General features: G+C 41.3%; 1 protein-coding gene across 4 annotated transcripts in view; it reads left to right on the plus strand.

Annotated features, from left to right (window-relative positions):
* ATP8A1 (ATPase phospholipid transporting 8A1) overlaps positions 1-19,810 on the plus strand; it is a 473,872-nt gene that overhangs the window by 443,823 nt on the left and 10,239 nt on the right. For all 4 annotated transcript variants that reach the window (XM_082272128.1, XM_082272127.1, XM_082272129.1 and 1 more), the window contains 4 exons: positions 5,254-5,361; positions 9,880-9,968; positions 10,258-10,350; positions 15,719-15,810. In XM_082272128.1, coding sequence (XP_082128254.1) covers positions 5,254-5,361; positions 9,880-9,968; positions 10,258-10,350; positions 15,719-15,810 — 382 coding nt within the window. The remainder of the gene's footprint in view (positions 1-5,253; positions 5,362-9,879; positions 9,969-10,257; positions 10,351-15,718; positions 15,811-19,810) is intronic.

Consider the following 19,810-nt stretch of genomic DNA (forward strand, 5'->3'; position numbering starts at 1 on the left):
GCCTGTAAAGCACAGTGCCTCCATCCCTAATTTCATAAAATATTTGGGACTTTACATGAGACAAGCAGGTCGTGCTATTGGTCTCCATCCCTGTATATGAAAAAACTGGGGTCAGACTGCATCCACCAAAAACGCACCAAAATCGAACGGTGGGACTTTAAATGAAGCACCAACCTGTCCTGTATGCAAGGCGCCTCCATCTCTGGTTGCATAGCCCAAACCTCCCCCAACCCACCCCCATCCATGACTGGTCTAGTATATCAAAACTCTAATAGCGATGGTACAAACTGAAAAGGACCAGCTGAGAAGCATACACCTCCATCCCCTTATTTCCAGCACCAGACCTCCATAACACTAAACATGACCTATAGGGGGCTTTTCAAGTGTTGCCTATAGAAAATATAGGGTACTGACGTTTTGGGTAATTGGGTAATTTATTGCATTTGTGTGCTCGAAAACAAACTTCAGTTTATTACCTTTGCAGTAATTTTGTGTAACATAAAAAAATTGGAACATTGACAAATATTGTTACATGAATAAATATAAATGTTTTTTTTTTTTTGGGGGGGGGGGTTGTTATGAAATCTAAAATTATTTTTTAAGTATGTGTGCAAAAAAATGCAAAGATGGCTCTGGCAGCAAGGAGTTAAAAAGAACAAGTACATCTGAATTTCCAGCTGTCCTTTCACTAAGTCACTACTATGTTTGATCAAATTATGTTAACCAGATCATGTATGGTTTTGAAGTCAGGTGTTTCAAGCCCTAGTGCTTGTTAGGAAGAAGCAGATCAGAAATTTACCAGATTTCAGCTAATCTATGAGGATTTATCAACATTTCTTTATTCCATACAGTGAAATGGAGAATGTGCTGTTATTTAACCCCTTCAGGAAGGGTAAAACAAATCTAAATGCCTAAGCACAATTTTGCAACTTTGACATGTGTTCATAAAACTGTACATATCAGCACAACTACTTTGTGCATCTAGGTGGATTATACCTTGTTTTTATCAGGACAAATTGGACTTTAAGGCTCCATGTACACGGGACGTTGTAAATGGTCCTTTAGGAGCAGTTGGGCGTTTTTTTCAGAAGCCCCTGAACCCACCTGCATGTTATCTTATGTGTCCATGTACACAGGGTCGTTTACAGTCATTTGTAGGCAGTTGAGTTCAGGGACGTTTTTTGGAACGCAATTATTTGCGTTCGAACGTGTGTTTCCCGGCGTTTCAAACGCAAAAACAGGACCGAATTTGACCGAACATGATGAAGTACGTTCAGCCACGTTATACTTTTTTTTTTTCTTCCATTCAAAATCAATGGTTCCCTATGGGATGATCCGACTTGCGGTGCGACTTGCGCTGTGAGAATCTTGAGGGGGAACTCCACGCCAAAAATGGGAAAAAAAACTGTCTGGGGGTCCCCCCAGGTTCCAAACCAGGCCCTTCGGGTCTGGTATGGAATTTGAGGGTAGCCCCACGCCGAAAAAACAGCGTGGGGTCCCCCCCAAAATCCATACCAGACCCTTATCCGAGCACGCAGCCCGGTAGGGTAGAAAGGGGGAGGGGACAAGCGAGCGGCCCCACCCCCCCTGGACCATACCAGGCCACATGCCCTCAACATGGGGGGGTGTTGGTGCTCTGGGGCAGGGGGAGCTCTGCACCGCCCACCTCAAAGCACCTTGCCCCCACGTTGATGGGGACAAGGGCCTCATCCCCACAACCCTGGCCGGTGGTTGTGGGGGTCTGCGGGCAGGGGGCTTCTCGGTATCTGAAAGCCCCCTTTAACAAGGGTGGCCCCCCAGATCCCGGACCCCCTCCCTATGTGAATGGGTATGGGATACACTGTACCCCTACCCATTCACCCCATAAAAGGCAGTGTATGGAAATAACGACATGAGACGTTTTGGAAAGTTTATTGGAAAGTAATCCGAGAAGCCTCCTGCCCGCAGACCCCCACAACCACCGGCCAGGGTTGTGGGGATGAGGCCCTTGTCCCCATCAACATGGGGGCAAGGTGCTTTGAGGTGGGGGGTGCAGAGCTCCCCCTGCCCCAAAGCACCAACACCCCCCCATGTTGAGGGCATGTGGCCTGGTATGGTTCAGGGGGGCCGCTCGCTCATTCCCTTCCTGCCCTACCAGGCTGCGTGCTCAGATAAGGGTCTGGTATGGATTTTGGAGGGGACCCCATGCCTTTTTTTCGTCGTGGGGCTACCCTCAAATTCCATACCAGACCCGAAGGGCCTGGTTTGGAACCTGAGGGGGATCCTCACGCAGTTTTTTCCCCATTTTTGGCGTGGAGTTCCCCCTCAAGATTTTCACAGCGCAAGTCGCAACGCAAGTCGGATCAGGATGATCCGACTTGCGGTGCGACTTCCATTCAAATCAATATATCCTACCTAAAACACAATGACACTTATACTAATTTAAAAAAAAAAAGTCCTGTCCAAAAAAAATACTGACCCTTTACTCACTTTTTTTTGGGGGGGGGGGGGGGTTCTCTGCAAGGAGAGAGAGAGAGATACTAAGTGATCCGTAATATCTCTCTCCTCCATTCACAGAGAGAGAAAACATGGGGGCGGGCTTCCCAGTGACTGATCACTGTGATAGCCAATCAAAGTCTATCACAGTGATCAGGTGACCAGGAATCAGATGTTCAGGTCCCCAATTGTTAGTACGGGGCTCCCGCTGAGACCCCGGTCTCTATGCTTGGAGCGCCCCCAATACAAAGGGAGATACGCAAATATGTGGCCCCCGCTGGAAGAAACCCAGTCCAGTGGGACTGCATATCTGCGTACGGTCAGAATAAAGGGGTTGCATTTGTGGCTCATGCTAGGCATTCACCCTGCTGGAACAAGAATATTTTATAGTAGAATCACATTCACAAACTGTTGCAAGTTTCCAAACTGTAGCTTTGGAAGGTTGATTCATTTTTATTTTACACATTTAGGATATTTTAGTTAAACATGTTCATACAGTTAAAGTCTAGGTTTAGTCAGAAATCAAAAACACAAAACTCAACACAAGGGTCATTACTTGTGTCCCTTGTGCTGCTGACACCTCAATTATCTGAAATCCTCCCCCATTGATAACCCATCCCCTTTCCGCCATAATTATCCGGTTCAGCAGGGGTTAATACAGCTGTGACAAGCACTCAGAGTGCCCGATTTTGGCCGCCTTTCTGCCCGGCTGTTCTATTCATAGAAGCAGCTCTATGAATGAAATGTGATTTCTAAATGGAGGATGAGCGAATGATTGAAAGGTCTGCCCCCTCCATTCATAGTCAGTTTTGTTGCTTCTGAAGGAGCTGGGTGGAAAGGGTGGACAATCATGAAGTCTCAAACCAAGTTGCCTCTTTTTCCTTTCATTCACCCACAGAGTTGCACATACTTCTCATTACTTATGTCACTAAATATTAGTAAAAAAAAAAAAGTTTAGAAGGATGATTGGACAGGAGAAATATCATCAATGACATGCTTGTGGTGGTGAACTCTACAAACTATCTTGATAGCAAAGCAGTACATCTTGTAACATGGCTACTTTTACACACACACACACACACACACACACACACACTCTATAGTTAAAGCTTAACTCCACTTTTGTTGTGGAAAAAAACATTCATCTCTAGGTGATCTATGTACATTGCAAGGGTTATAACCACCTTTGTTGCAGATTCCTACCTTTTTGTTATTCTGAAGAAATCAGTTTGTTCCTCTGTGTCCCTGTGCTGAGGGGGTCTAATGGGCGTGCTTTAATATCTATCAATCTGCTGCAGCAGGTGCAGAGCACTAAAAAAGAGATCTGCTGGGCCTGCATCCCTTTTAGATGTGTTCCTATTGGGAGTATCTCGCCAAAAATTACATTTTTGTTGCAGGGGATGCCAGAAATCTGATTTGTATCTTAGGTAGACTTCTGGGAAAATTGGTGAGCCAATCACAGATGCAGGAAATTCTGTTTCTGGGGTGTGGCCAGTATACATGCTGTATACAGAACAACTCCCGTTAGCCATATTGCATTTTCAGAAAATTACAATGGCTGCAAATTGAAAAGAAAAGGCAATTTTTAATAACATTCAATTACAAAATGACTTGTGTCGCAATTGTATACCCTATTTTTTTTTTCTTTATTTGCTCATTTTTTTTTTTTCTTTATTTGCTCATTTTTTTTTTTTCTTTATTTGCTCATTTTTTCACCACTAAAGTTACCCTTTAAATCTGTCAAATAAAAAGGGGAATGCTTTTTTTAAAAAAAAAAATAGTGGTCTGCAATAATATCTTTCCTTATTAATCTTGGCTTCTTTCAATGACAATCTATCTTAATCATGTATGAAATGCAGCAACTCTCTAGCAGAACAATCTATGGTCTGCTCAGCTTTTAGAAATTAAGCTTGACGTTATTCACAGCCATGTATTTAATTGCGTGTATAACATTTCCAATTAGTTGCTGAGCCTTCTGGATTCTGCAGTGTCTCATTTATATAGAAAGCTGCAGGTTTTAGGCATTGCAAACACTTTCCTAAATCAGTTTTTATTCCTTTAGCTTTGTAGATTTATGACACTTATTATTTTACTTATTGCAATATATGACTTTTAGAATTTAGTACTCCTAGACAGGAGGTTCAAAGGAGGTAAACTGCATCTAGAATTTTTGAAAACTGCTCTGGATAAAATGAGTTTTAAATGTGATGAATTTATAAAATGAAGGTTGTGACGGTTTTCTAGCTTAGACTAATTTCTGGTTTGGATTGAATTTTCTGACACTCGGTGGAGGGGATTTCCTTTTCTCTTTTTACTTGAATTGGCAAGTGCATGAGAAATTAGGCATCTCTGTTTAAAGGAAAACTCCCTCTTTAATCATATTTTGCCTAATACCTTTCCTGTACTACTAATTTATTTCCTCATTATGTGCCATGATGCCTTGTGTCAGTCACTGTCAGTTGGTGTTCCCAGGAACAAGTCATTTAATACGAGAGGACAGAAAGAGGGTAAGCAGAAGCATGGATATCTGGAATACAGACTCTAGGGGAATGGGGAATATTACCAGGATGATTCTGATTTATTCAGAACCCAAAGACAATGAAAATTTTCTGCAAGCTGAGATTGAACACAATGTAGGAAGAAGTTACAAAAAAATAAAGAAACACCCACCAAGCATAAACCATTATTTAGCTGAACTTTATATTATTTTATTGCTAAAAATTATTTGGCCTTGAATTAACACAATAATGCTTTTTTTTTTTTTTTTTTTGCTCACAGTTCAGTCACATAGCTATATGGGGAAGTATTCTACTCTGGATTGTTTTCTTTGGGGTCTACTCCTCTTTGTGGCCAGCAATTCCTTTAGCACCTGATATGTCAGGACAGGTAAGACTTTTTTCACTTTTATTAAATGCATATTTTTGTCTCTGAGATAACTCTGATACAGCTTGTACTTTTTGGTTATTTAACGTGTAATTGCAGTCAAATTAAGGCTACATTTACTCCCTCCCCCTTTTTAAGACTTTTCTATCTACCCTGTAAAAAATGTTTTAAAAAAAAAAAAAACTTTTTACTCATTCTGAAGCCATGATCGGGTCCCAGTGCTGGCTTCAGTGAAGAGGAGAGGCAACAACATCTGCAGAGCCTGGGAGATGGCATCACCCATAGGCTTTCCTCTACACTGAAACCGGCCCTGAAAGCCGGTCATTTGACCAAACCGAACCAGAGAATTTTCAGAATAGTTAAGTATGCAGATCTTTTCTTTTACAGGGTTGATAGAATAGTTGTGGAATGGAGAGGGAGTAGATTTAGCCTTAGTTAGAATTCGACTGGAATTACTTTAAAGTGTATCTAAATAAAATACCTTTTTTTCACTTTGCATAGAGTGAGGAATGGCTTAAACCTCTGTCAATAGTTTTTTTTTTTTCCCCTTTTGTTAATTTTTTTGACTCCATCCCATTGGGAAACCTTCTGTTGACTTCCTATTCTGTAGAGAGCACAAGAAGTGAGGAAGTGTCTCCAAAGTGAGGAAATCCCATCTTAGACATTTGTTCAATGTGATAGATTTCCCTAGTTCTGGTGACAACCTACAATTTTAGATTTTTCCCTCACTTTTAGGCCAGGTGACAGTGGTCACCAGGACCAGTAAAGAAAGCAAATTCCCCTAATAGGGATACAAACAGCAGTGTAAAAAAAATTGATTAGCTTTATAAATTGAAGGGGTCTTTGTATCCCTGAGAGTACAGAAATGCATGCTTAGGTTTCTAGATTTTGCAGAGGAACAATTTTTAGTTACTTGGGCAACTGAAATGTTACAAATTTTGTTATCGAAGTCTCATGCTTTTTGTAGAGCTTAACAGCTTGAACAGTTACATTTTCACTTGGAAAGTTGTGATCATCCTGTATAAAAGTAGGTTATCTTTTGAATTTAGACATGTGCTTTCCTGAAAACATTCCCTAAATGGGGATCCAAAACCAACAGTGATTTTTGTCCTTTTTTTAAAATGGCCTTGCTTTAGGCTTTTATACATTGTGCATGTTATCCTTTTGTTTGCAAAATCCAAAAACAATTTGTCATATCCTGTGAGCTTTTCCTCTTTCCTTTGCAAGTGCCGCTTAGTGATCAATAAACAGTATGTGTCAATAGTAAAAAAACTCCAAGTTTTATTTGTATACCAAAATGTCTGATTACTTCTTTAGTGCATGTTTTAAGCTTTTTGTCAGTTGATTTAAGGAAGGAAAAATATCACCAAATGTTTACATAATGTCAGTCTAAATGTGCTTGGTATATGTGTAAGTATAGCCTCTACTTTTTTTGGGATAGAGTAGGTTAAGCATAGAGTAGGTTGGCAGTGTTTCTTTTTAGGAGATTTCACTTCCTGTCCTAGAGAACTTACCAAAAATCTCTGAGAAACCGTTAACGGAACAGGTGTCATCTTTGGAAAATTTCCCCTTACCTCTTCTGTTGACATGATTAAAATTTTGGATTTTCCATCACTTGACATAATTAAAATTTTGGATTTTCCAACACTTTTTGCCTTTGACAATGGACATCAAGGCAAACAAAGGATGAAATTACAATGCAGGAACCAATAAAAAAATTTGGCTGGTGTTCCAAAACTAAAAAAATGTTTTTTCGCCATACCTATACCGTAAAATCTTTCCTGCTGGATGTTGCACTTTTCTCTAGAATTCTCCTTTAATGCTTATTTATTTCAATCTCTCCTCCAATGTATATAGTAAAAAGGACTGCAATACTGCATTTGCAATACCTTTTCCTTATTTAATGCAAGATGTATCCAAATTTTTATTTATTTTTTTTGCCCAGGGGCTGCTTGGCCATTATTTAAGGCTTTTCAAGTCTCATTTCTGAGTCCTTATGAATTCCCACGAGAGCCACCTTTGTGGCAGATTCCATTTGGTTTCATAAGAAAGAGAAATCTTGGCATGGGCTGCAAATCTCACACATTAGGAACAATTTGTAAACCACACAGCCCAGGCAGACAGAGCCCATCCTTAGAACAGTCTGCTCCTGTTTTTGCCATTGTCTCCAAGGCATTGGTTTGCCATTTCCCAGCTGACCAGCTTGTGTCTAGAGAAATGTGAAAAGTTACAAACAAAAATGGTTTCCACAGAGCGAGAGGAGTAGCTGAGAGAAAAAAAAAAGGAAGGAAATTCTGTGGGATTTTGCTCCCCCCCACATGATCCAAAATATACAAAGAAGCCTTCTGTCTTTAATGCGAATGTCAGCTTTACATCTTTTAAGTTTGGATTAACTCAGCAATTCAACAAGGAAAAAAAATCTGACAGCCTTTCAGATATGATGCAGGAAGAAAATCTTCCCACCTCCCCCAACTCATGTTCATTTGCAAAGCCAAAGAGCGTTTAGGCTGAATAGTGGCTCCACTTGCCTGTCCATTCATAGTTAGCATTACAATGGTCAGTATTAACATCCTTAGGCCTCCAATGCTGCCTCAGCTCCATTATACATGTTAGAAACAAGGTGGCCAGAATATAGGAAATCCTTTTTGTGGAAACACTGCGCTACAAACGCCTGCATCCAATAAAGGTAACTACACTGTTTTCAGTCTTCTTTCATAGAGCAGTTCATATCAATTGCATGGTGCACATGAGGACCAGATGGTTTAGGAAAATCACAAGTATTCAATGATAAATACATATTTTGAGAGCAGTAAAATTAACTTTTGGTCATAGCCCTAAACATAACAAGTACAAATTTAAACATTTGTTGGCTAAAGGTACAACAACAGATTTTCTCAAATGATATTACTAACTTGGGCAGTATTAAACACATGCAAGAATTGGAAGTGATCATTAGCAGATCATTTCTTTTTGACCTTTTTAAAGTTTTTTGCTATTTCTGCACTGTCGCAATATAGAGATAATTTGCCATGTGTGTTTGTGCTGTAGTGTAAAGTCACCCAAGTTGACTTGCGTTGTGGCAATTCAGGAGTTGTCGTCATTTTGATCATGGACAGGCTTTTTTTTTTTTCCCTGCACTATTAATAGTGTGTTCCAATAAACTGACAGTTCTACCCATCCTCCCGTAAATCATGCTGTCAGGACTTTGGGGAAGCTTTCCTCTCGATTTAGCTGCACATGCAGTGAAATGTTTTATCTTTCGGGAATGATCAGCAATTGTTTGAAGATTTTTTTTTTTTTTAATCCCAGAGTTCAATAGCAACAGTTTAATTTCATGGAAATGCTTACTATTGGCTTGTTAACCGTTACACAACCTAATTATTTGAAACCATGCTCGCTTATGCTGTACTGACATTTGTTGTTTACAACCGCCCTAGGTTTACAAAATTAAACCATAAGCACTGTACTTTACACAGACCTTTAAGGTGATTATTTTCGCCTGCCTTTTACATCTGATGGAATAGCCTTTAACTTCACTGTGACCAAAAAGTTGAAATCATTGAAAATTTTAAATCATATAGATTTCTGCCTGGGGTTTGTCTGCCCCAGTGCATTCACCCAGGTGTTAATTTTACTTGTTCACAACCAAGTTACATATAAATCTTAAAGGATGTTCACACTCTGTTATGCTGAAAATCTTTTATTTGCAAACTTGCATAAACACAGAAAATCTCTCACATGTTTCATGCTGAACTCCGTTTTATGTTAACATGTAGTTTTGTTTAATTGCTGTTTTACTTTATTTTTTTTGCTGTTCAAAGTGTCTATTAGGTGCCACTGTTTTATCTATATCATATATGAATTATGTGGACTAGATCATTTTATCAGCTTAATAAAAACTTGTGGGAAAAAGTTTTAGTATTTATGTCCATTTTAGATTTTATTAAAGTAAAATACAAGTTGAATTTATGCATTGAGTGTGATTTCCCAGCCTTTAGTAAATAATACAGTATGTTTTGTCTAAGATATAGAAAATGGAGAGCTGGGAATAGATTCTGATTTGCGTGTTTCATGACTTAATCACGGCAGATCTTAAAAAAAAAAAAAAAATCCTATTAGGAGGATTGAAGTTCTAGAGCCCTAGAAACCTGGGAATGATCTCACCCATCCAAGAAAATAGTATGATTCTTTAATCTCCTAATTACCAAGACATGGCAGATGTGGTTTTATTAAGTGCAGAACAGCTATATTTCATCTGTTCTGAATGTTCTTGTATAAATACAGTCTGTGCAGTATCAAGATAGATATTAAACATTTAAAAAAGAAAACCGTCTGTATTTTGTAGCTTTTATGTAATTCTGGAGAAGAAAACCAATATTATTCAACATCATTTTGAATTTTGATTTATTTAGAAATCAATCCTATAATCTGTGCTTCATTTAAAGTGATTTTAATAATCAAAGTTGTTTGGAAACTTTTCAGGCAGGCAAAAATGTGCATAATATCACTTGTTTCTTGTAGGCAGATATGATGTTCAGTTCTGGTCTTTTCTGGATGGGCCTCTTCCTCATTCCTGTAACATCACTGCTTTCTGATGTGTTTTATAAAGCGTAAGTATTTAACTTTTCCTGCAAATCCTGTTCCTAATGAGTAATTTTAGATATATAGTGTAAGAAGTAACACATTATGCAAGTTAGCTGATAAGTTGCCTTTGATAGTGTAACTATATATATATATATATATATATATATATATATATATATATATATATATAATATGTGTGTGTACACACATTACAGAATAATAGATTGGGAGTATTGATACATAATGTTTTTTATGTAAACTCACAAGTGTATTCATGTTTTACACAAAATCTTTTTTTTTTTTTTTTTAATAAAGGGTAAAGAGATTTTGTTTTAAGAACTTGGTTGATGAAGTTCAGGAACTTGAGGCTAAATCACAAGATCCTGGGGCTGTTGTACATGGCAAAAGGTAAGATGTGTCATTGCTGCTTCGTGTACATTATTTCACACAGTTGCTAATAAACACAGATGAATAATTTTTATAGCATTACAAACCATTTAAATCTAACTTAGTTTTTGCTATAAAACTTGCAACAATAATTATCATGCCAAGTCAAAGAAAAAGAGCCTTTGAATCCTAAACTGAGAACAGTTTTTTTAACATTTGTTTTTTTTTTTATGTAACTATTCATATTTCATTGATCACAAATGAGAATGGAATATGTTTTTTGATAGCAGATAAATTAATAGAACGCAAAAATCTGAATATGTACGTCATTTCCTTAGTAGTGCTTGAAAAATCACAATATTTGAGTTTTCTTACTTTTAATTTTCTGTTGCTCCAAATGGTCTAGGGTGAATTGTAAAATCTATAACAAAGATGTCAACTCTGGGGTTTAAAATAGGAAGTTTTATAGAAACATAAAATGTGGATGATACATTATTAAAACATAGTACTGCTGTTTTGGGAGACAGTCATTCTTAATTAGGGGTTATACTTATTTTAACACAATATGCGGAATGCTGATATGACACACAAAAAAAAAAGTACATAAATACATTAGGAAGACGTGCGTAATGGTAACAAATGCAGGTATATGGAATTACAATAACCAACTCTGCAAAATACAGAAAGTATTAAAAGTGGATTGTTTGAAGGGGTATGTTGTTTTAATTGTTTGTGGATTTTATTAAACCACTTAAGCCCCGGAAGATTTTACCCCCTTTCTGACCAGGGCCTATTTTGCGATTCGGCACTGCGTGATTTTAACGGACAATTGCGCGGTCGTGCGACGCTGTACCTAAACAAATTTGACGTCCTTTTTTTCCCACAAACAGAGCTTTCTTTTGGTGGTATTTGATCACCTGTGCGATTTTTTGATCATGCGCTATAAACAAAAAAAGAGCGTCAATTTTGCAAAAATAGCAATATTTTTCACATTTTATATATGAAATTCCCCCCCAAAAAAAAGTAAAAATCAAAATTTTTTTTACATTTTCGGCCAATTTGTTTTATGCTACATATGTTTGGTAAAAAAAAAATCGCAAAAAGCCTATTTTGATTGGTTTGCGCAAAAGTTATCGCGTTTACTAACAAAGGGAAAGATTTTTGTAATTTTTGTTGTTTTTTTTTTAACGCGTAATCTGCGTTGTTTTTTTTTTTTTGCGGTACTGCGACATTGCGGCGGACAGATCGGACCCTTGACTGACATTTTTGACACTTGGGGTTACCAGTGACATTTCCACAGTAATCAGTGCTATACCTACAGTAATCAGTGCTATACATATGCACTGTTACTGTAAAATTACACTGGCAGTGAAGGGGTTAACTTTTTTTGAGAGGGAGGGGGTTATGTGTGTCCCTAGGGGCGTGATTCTAACTGTGATTGGCTGTGGCTTGAGCTGTAGGAACAGTGATCAACGGTCCTACATAGTAGAACCGTATGAACACTGTTTCTACACAGGGGAGAATGACAGGCGGCTTGTTTACATCAGCCGCCTGACTTTCTCCCTCTGCAGCGACGATCGCCGAGTGACCAGCGGACATCGGGTCCCCCGGTCACACGCGCGGGGGGGTCCGTGACCACGCGGGAGCACGCCTCCGGGGGCGGGCGCTCGCTCCCTAGACCCTCACAGGCTAGCGACGTAGATCTACGTCACTTTGCCTGTGAGGGGCTGACTGCCGACGTAAATAGTCGTGCGGCAGTCGGCAAGTGGTTATTGTTTGGCAAGTGCATTGTTTTAAGTGGTTATAGATTACTAATGAACTCTAAAAAAAAATACAAATTCTCATGTAGTAAACCATTGGTCTTCCATATGTACTGTTTTGGGGGGGGGGGGGGGGGGGTTCCTCCATACTTTACTTCGACCTGGTTACAGAGTAAATAATCCATCTTTATAGCAATCATCTATTAGTCCCACTACCCTATTGTAATGAACCAGTTGTCATTAAAATAATTGGCAACAGAGAATACTTTCCATATGCACTGTTATTTTGTGTATTTAAAAAAACACCTTCACACCTGCAGTTGTCAAATGGGGTAGAAACAAAGATATATTTTCATTATTGTTCTACAGTCTACATACCACAACCAACAGACTTTGGGGGTGGATTTAGTAAATTGGGAGAGTGGAAAATCTGGTGCAGCTCTGCATAGAAACCAATCGGCTTCCAGGTTTTTTTGTCAAAGCTTCATTGAACAAGCTGAAGTTAGAAGCTGATTGCCTACAATGCACCGTTGCACCAGATTTTGCACACTCCAGTTCTAGTAAATCAACCCCTTTGTTTTCCATCTATAGATTTTGACTAAGCCTGGCCATGAACACCCCAGCCTGGCTAATACGATCTTGCACATTGGTGCACTAGTGAATGCCTTAGGAGTAAGACACTAGGAGTAGACAGAGCTAGTTATCCCTTACAAAGATTTTCCAACATGTGGGAAAATCTCAATGCAACTGTAATGAGCAACCATAAATCCAGTTGTGTACCTCTTCACTCTGTTGGACAAGTTGCAGCACAATCAGCAATCAGGGTTCCAGCAATACAAACAACAAAGAACAGCATGCAAGGGAACATTTTGGCAGCTTTATGTGAAATGTAACTTAGTGTGACTGTTTTTCGGCATAAGAATATCTGTGCAAAAGAGGATGTTGTACTCCTGGTTATTACTGCCTTTCTCAGATCACAGCTCTCTGGTACTCTTAGAATAGCAGCAGTGAAAATTGTGATAAAGGTTACTTTACCCTCAAAAGTCTGAATTGCAGCCTTTGTTTAATCTGTCAGGATACAATGTTCCTCCCTTCCTATTTGGCTGTATTTTTTTCTATTGTCTGGAGTTTGCCAATAGAAAAAATAAATATTTTACCAATTGGGGGGTGGGATGAAAGCAGGTAAAGCTGATTTTTACCGTTTTCACAGCTCCTGTGTAGGGATTGCTGCAGATCTGTGATGTAGGGGGAGGGGGGCTCTATGCACAGGGTACTGTTAGATGGCATAGCAAAAGAAATTGTATTTTTTTTCTCTTTCGTTTAGTTTCATTGTCGGACACAGCTCCTGTTTCTTCTTAACCATTGGTTTCTACTGCCCCCTACAGCAGTAAGACACTAAGCAAGAAAAAGCTTGACTACGCCTTTGGGCAGTCACAGGGGGTATACACCCACTCTCAGCTATAGGCACTGTCTTTTTCTGCCTAGTCAGGAGTAAGGACCTAGTTCCTTGCTGGGATCTCTGGTCCTGGCAATTTTTTCATTTTAAATGTAATTTTTTTTTCCCTCCTTTTTCTTATTTTAGTCCTGTGAGAACTACAATCAAGTGCCGGACTGGGCAAAGAACTGGATAATATAGAACCTTAGGGTCCCCCCAGTCTGGCCAGCAAGCGCGCGCAGACCCCCAGCTGAGCGCTTGGTCTGACACAACATAGCCCCACTGGATGGGGCTGGCCTGTGAGTTAAACGTCTCGCAAGGACGCATACGAACTGTCTTCAGCATGAGTTGCAGCGTTTCCTCCTGGCTGACAGCACCCAAATTATAATGAAGCAGTGTCCTGTCTGGAGCGGTGCCCACCTCCGCTCTACCCCTCGAGGGTTTTGGGGTGGGTGTGGGCCCCTCCCTGGGGTGGTCAGACCCCCAAGTTCCCCTCTCTTCCTCCCAGCTCCTCTAAAATTTTGGTCACTGTGAGGTTGCTGTTTTCTGGATCCACACATTCCCTGGTGCGTACCTTTTCCTCAGGGTGCCCGACATTTGGTTCCTTCAGTGTGGGCTCCGTTGCCTCCCTGGAATCCTAATGTGGTGCTTTCAAGCTTCTCTTTGAATATATTCGGGAGGTTTCCCTGCTCACTTTGCCTCAGAATGTGGCCTTCTTGTGTGGAGGGTGTTGGCACAGATGGCATTATCCTGTCGTTTATCTTATGGTGCTTCACGAGGATAAGGTGGGGCTTTGCCTCTATCCGTCATTCCTTCCTTAGGTAATGAAGACACTGTGTTGCCTTCCCTGTGTCTCGGGCCTAAACCTCTTCAGGAAATTGCCTTGCATGTCTTAGATGTGGTCCGGGCAATTAGTGTACCTGGCAGCTACGAAGTCTGTTTGGAAGTCAGACTCTCTATTTGCACTCATGGACGGACCCCACAAAGGGTTGTGCACTTCTTCTGCGACCATTTCCAGATGGATCAGACAGACGGTGGTTCAGGCCTATTGCATCAGGGGTCAGGTTCCTCCTTTCCCTCATTAGGCACACTCTACTAGGGTGCTTAGTGTCTCCTGGGCTTCCCGTCTCCAAGCGTCAGTGACACAGGTGTTGCACGGCGGCCACCTATTCGTCGGTGTACACTTTTACAACGTTTTTTGGTAAAGTGGTTGTGTTGGCATCTGCGGATGCTTCTTTTGGCCGCAAGGTTTTGCTTGCTGCTGTTTAGAGGACCTGCTCCTCTTTGAAGGCGTATTGTTTTTCAGGTGAGCTCCAGTTGTTTATGGTTGAGCTCTGTTACCTGGTTGGCTATGGTTAGCCTTGGGAAACTTTTTTTCTGATGTTTTCCCACCCCTCATGTTTAATACTGCTTTGTGATGTCCCAATGGTTAAGAAGAATCAGGAGCGGTGTTCTTCAATAAACAAAAGTGAAAATGGAATTTTCTACTTACCGTAAAATCAATTTTTCTGATGTTCATTGACGGACACAGCACCCACCCTTCTGTGGAGTTGGCTTTCTTATGACACTGCTTGTAACAAAACTGAGTACCTATAGCTGAGAGTGGGTGTATACCCCCTGGGATTGCCCATAGGCGTAGTCAAGATTTTTTCCTGCCTAGTGTCATACTCCTTTAGGGGGCAGTATAGCCCAACGGTTAAGAAGAATCAGGAGGCTGTGTTGGTCAATGAATCTCAGAGAAAAAATAGATTTTACGATAAGTCAAAAATCCCATTTTTTTTTTTTTTTGTTTTAATTGTACTTCCCTATGAAAGAAGGTGGAAATATTTCAGTGTGGGAGCAATGCCAGTGATGTGTGTAGATTTAAGTTACTGCGGATAAAAAATTTAAAGCCAAAAACATCAGAATGGCTTTAGAGCCCCGCAGATCAAGGTATTAAAGCAGGCAAAGGCGGTGATAATTTATTGGGCATCATTGCATGTTTTACTCACATCTTTGTGTGCATGTTACCAAAAAGTGTATGAACATTTTTTTTCACTTTTTTTTTTTTTTCTGTTCTAAATATATGAGGTCCTGTCACAGCAGTATAAAGTATTATGGTTTTACTTAGAACCAACTAGAAATGACTGGTAATTATTTGTTTTTTCACTGTAATGAACTGTGTTTTAACCATTTAAATCTGTTACATACATAGTTTAACAGAGAGAGCTCAGCTTCTGAAGAATGTTTTCAAGAAGAATACAGTCAACATGTATCGTTCAGAATCTGTTCAGCAGAACCTGCTCCGTAAGTGCCTTATTACTGTTACACAGTACATATAGAAAACAACCGTTTATATTTATACTCCCAATAATGTTCGTCATGAAATCTGCTGCAAAAGAATGCAATATTCCCTTATATAATCAGTCTGTTAACCTAAGGCTTCGTTCACACAAGAACTTAAAGTTGGTTGGATTGGCAAGATGCAAAAAGAAAAATAAAAAAATAGCAGGACTTTCTCAACACTCTGCAACGAAAGGCATTGTGAAGTGGTCATGCTGAAAACTATGCATTTTCGCATGTCCTGTCATTTTGCTGTGTTGGCAAATACAGTAAAAATGCATATCAAGACCTGCAATATCTTAGAACATCTCAACTAAGAGTGGATACACATGCCCTGATTTGGCAAGCAATGTGACTGATTAAAGCACTGCTACAATAAGGATCCTTTTCTGAGGTTCTGAGCCTGTTATTACCCAACATTTTTTATAGCAAATGGGAACAACATTTGCGATACACATACTATCAGCCATCCATTTTCTACATTCTAGGAGATTGCAGTACTGGAAGTGAGGGTGGTCAGATAATTTTTCCTGTAGTACAGTTCTGAATAAAGTGCTGTAAAGTTGACTATCACTTTTTTTTTAACAGATAATCAGATATCGCTGCAAATATACTTATACCTCCTGACACCCATGTTTCAGTCCTTTGATCACTAGCTGTAATGGCACAATCCTCTTTAGCATCTGGCACACTTTTGGGATTGTCGGATGTCTGATGGTGTTCTGCATGCTGTGCTTCTTTCCTCTGGATCCCGCATCGCTACTGTGAACTGCAGTGGCATTGAATAGAGAGGAAAAGAGGCACACAATGAAGGGGGGGTGGGAATCAGGTGTCAGGAGCTAAAGATTTTTCAGCAAGCATAGCTCTTTCAGCGCTCCTCCAGCTTTGCTCCTGTTTTGCTGGAGGCTGCCATTTTGCTAAAGCCCAGAGCCCCGGCAGTAAATCATAAAATGAAACTAAACCCATTGTTACATTCCTGGAATGTTGGGATTGTTAACTGTCACATTGGCTTGTGTCCTCAAACAACTGTCAAACAATTAAATGGCTGGGGTCATAATTGATCACATTTGCAGCACCATAGCAGTTGCAGAAACAGAAGCAGCTTCCTTGGTTGTAAAGGATTGGTTGTAAAGGATAAGAGGGCTTAATTTCACTTAAAAAAAAATCTTCTGCCTTACAATTCCTTTAATCTTATTGCATTCTATGCATTAGGGTTAAAAAAAAAAACACACCTGTGTGCAGCAGCCCCCTTAATACTTACCCGAGCCCATCTTTATCCAGCGATGTTGCATGAGTTTCTCAGCTGCTCGGGACTCCCCTCATTGGCTGAGACAGCAGCGTGGTACAATTGGCTTCCCTTCCACTGCTGTCAATCAATCAGTCAGCCAATCAAGGAAGAGGGGGCAGGACCAGGTTGTGGCTCAATGTCTGAATGGACACAGGGAGCTGCAACTCGGCTCGGGTGCCCCCATAGCAAGCTGCTTGCTTATGGGGGCACTCAACAGGAAGGAGTGGCCAGGAGCACAGAATAGGGACCTGATAAGAGGAGGATCTGGCCCACTGTGTGCAAAACCAACTGCACAGAGCAGGTAAGTATAACCTATTTATTAAAAAAAAAAGAAAAATGAGACTTTGCAATCACTTTAAGGCTGTCACCAGATCAGCCTCTACAAACTCAGCAGTGCCTAACAATAGAGAACAATTGAGCATGTGCAGAGCAGGGTAAGATAGTTTATTACTGGATTTTACACAGTATAGAAACTTTTTTTTAATGTTTTACATCCCTATACCTCCAAAAGGGTCCAGCCTGAAGTGACCTAGCAGGATTTAATTTTCTGACTAAAATTCCAATTTTTTTTAAATCAAGAGAAAACTTTATTAGAAAGTTCAAACAGATACAAAACAAAACAACAGAGTCCAGAGCACACCCCGCACACCCCGCCATGCCCACAAGCATTTATGGACAACATACAGCATTAGCATAGCCACAACTCAAGTAATGCAACCTACCCATCACAAAAATAGTGGAACAGGCGTTTAGCCGCCCACACCACTCCACCCCCCCACAATGAGCACAAATGCGGAGGTTCGAATGGAAACAGAATTCAGCATGACCGGCCCTCCAAAACTCAGACCACCCCAGCTATAAGATTATTAAGGACCAGGTCCACCGGGGCCAGGCCCGGGATAGCCAACCACGGGGCCCATAGTGCTTCAAATTTTCCAGGGTTACCCCTATGTTGGTATATATATTTTTCTAAACGTAGCGTGTCACCCATTGCGGCAATCCACTCTTTAACCAGAGGTGCCCTCGGGGAAATCCAGTGCCGCAAAATCAGCTTTCTCGCCTGAAACAGCGCCCGGCCAATGGCCTGCAGAGCCAGCGGCGGGGCCTGGACACCACTCAGGATGCCCAGCAAGCACACTTTGGGATCCTCCGGCACCCGAACCCCGAAGGCCCCCGATATTGTCTCAAGCACCTCCCTCCAATACATGTGAAGCTTGGGGCACCGCCACAGGAGATGTACCAAGTCCCCATGATCTCTTATGCACCTACCACACAGAGGAGAATCCCTCCTACCCATCCTATGTAGCCTGACCGGAGTGTAATGAGTTCTGTAAACAATATACAGTTGTGACAGTCGCTGAGCCACGTTAAGGGAGCTAAGCTGTATAGCCTGCAGGGCCTCCTCCCACTGCTCATCCTCAAAAACTCCCACGTCCCTCTCCCAATGGGGAACCATGCGGAGCGGATGACGATCCATAAAGGACCCCATCAACAGGGAATAACAGTGTGAGATAAATCCCTTAAATTCACTGACCGTAGACATAAAGTGAAATATCGGTGCAGGTGACTGAACCCATATATCCTCCCCCACCTGGGCCCTGACAGCATGAGATAACTGGAAGTAATAGAACTGCATGGACCGAGGCAGATGAAAAGCCTCCCTCAGTGCATCAAAAGAACGGAGCACCCCATCGCGGAACACATGTTTCAAATGGGAAACACCAAACCCCAGCCATTTAGCGCCGTACGGCAACGCAGCCAGCTCTGGGTATCTGGCATTCGCCCAAATAGGGCTAAAGGCCGTATAACCCACCACCTGCTGTAGCTGGCGAGCCTTGTTCCAGATTTTTTGCATGAGGACATACGTCGGAAACCGTTTGCTAGATTTTCCCAGTCTGAGCGATTCTAAATGAGACGCCAACTCCCCCCGGCCCACTGTATGGGTCAAAAGACCCGCCACGGACCCCTCCTCCCCCTCACTCATGGCCCGGGCAATGTGTTGGAGTTGCGAAGCTAAATAGTACAGCCAGGGATTGGGCACCGCCAGACCCCCCAACTCCTTGGGACGCTGAAGGTGTTCCAACTTGATTCTGGGGTTCTTAGAGAGCCACAGGAGAGATCGAAAAATGGTATTGACAATTCTAAACACTCGCAGAGGGACAACCACCGGCGAATTGTGAAGAGCATACAGTAGCTGGGGCATAAGTATCATTTTTATAAGATTGGCCCGGCCCGCCAAAGACATGCGCAGCCTGGACCACACCTTGACTTTATCCCTGAACCGAGCGAGAAGGGGGGCTATATTAAGGCGAGCATAATCTAACGGCTGTGGAGTCACCCTCAGCCCCAAATAGCGGAATTCAGAGGACAGCGGGATCCCAGCCACCCCGACCGCCTGCGAGCCCTGGGCATCATCTAATAACATCAAGGAGGACTTGGTCCAATTAATGAGTAGGCCGGAGTAGGAGCCAAAAGTCGTAATGACTGTCATAGCCTCCGCCAGGGAGCCCGACGTATCGCCCAGCAGCAGCATGGTGTCATCGGCGTACAACATAATTTTTTCCTCCACAGTGCCATAGCGGAAACCCACGATCGACCGATTAGATCTTACAAGAGCAGCGAGGGGCTCTATGGCCAGGGCAAAAATTAAAGGCGACAAGGGGCACCCTTGACGTG

The sequence above is a fragment of the Pelophylax lessonae genome, assembly GCF_965119305.1.
Source record: "Pelophylax lessonae genome assembly, chromosome: 1".
NCBI classification, from domain to species: Eukaryota; Metazoa; Chordata; class Amphibia; order Anura; family Ranidae; genus Pelophylax; species Pelophylax lessonae.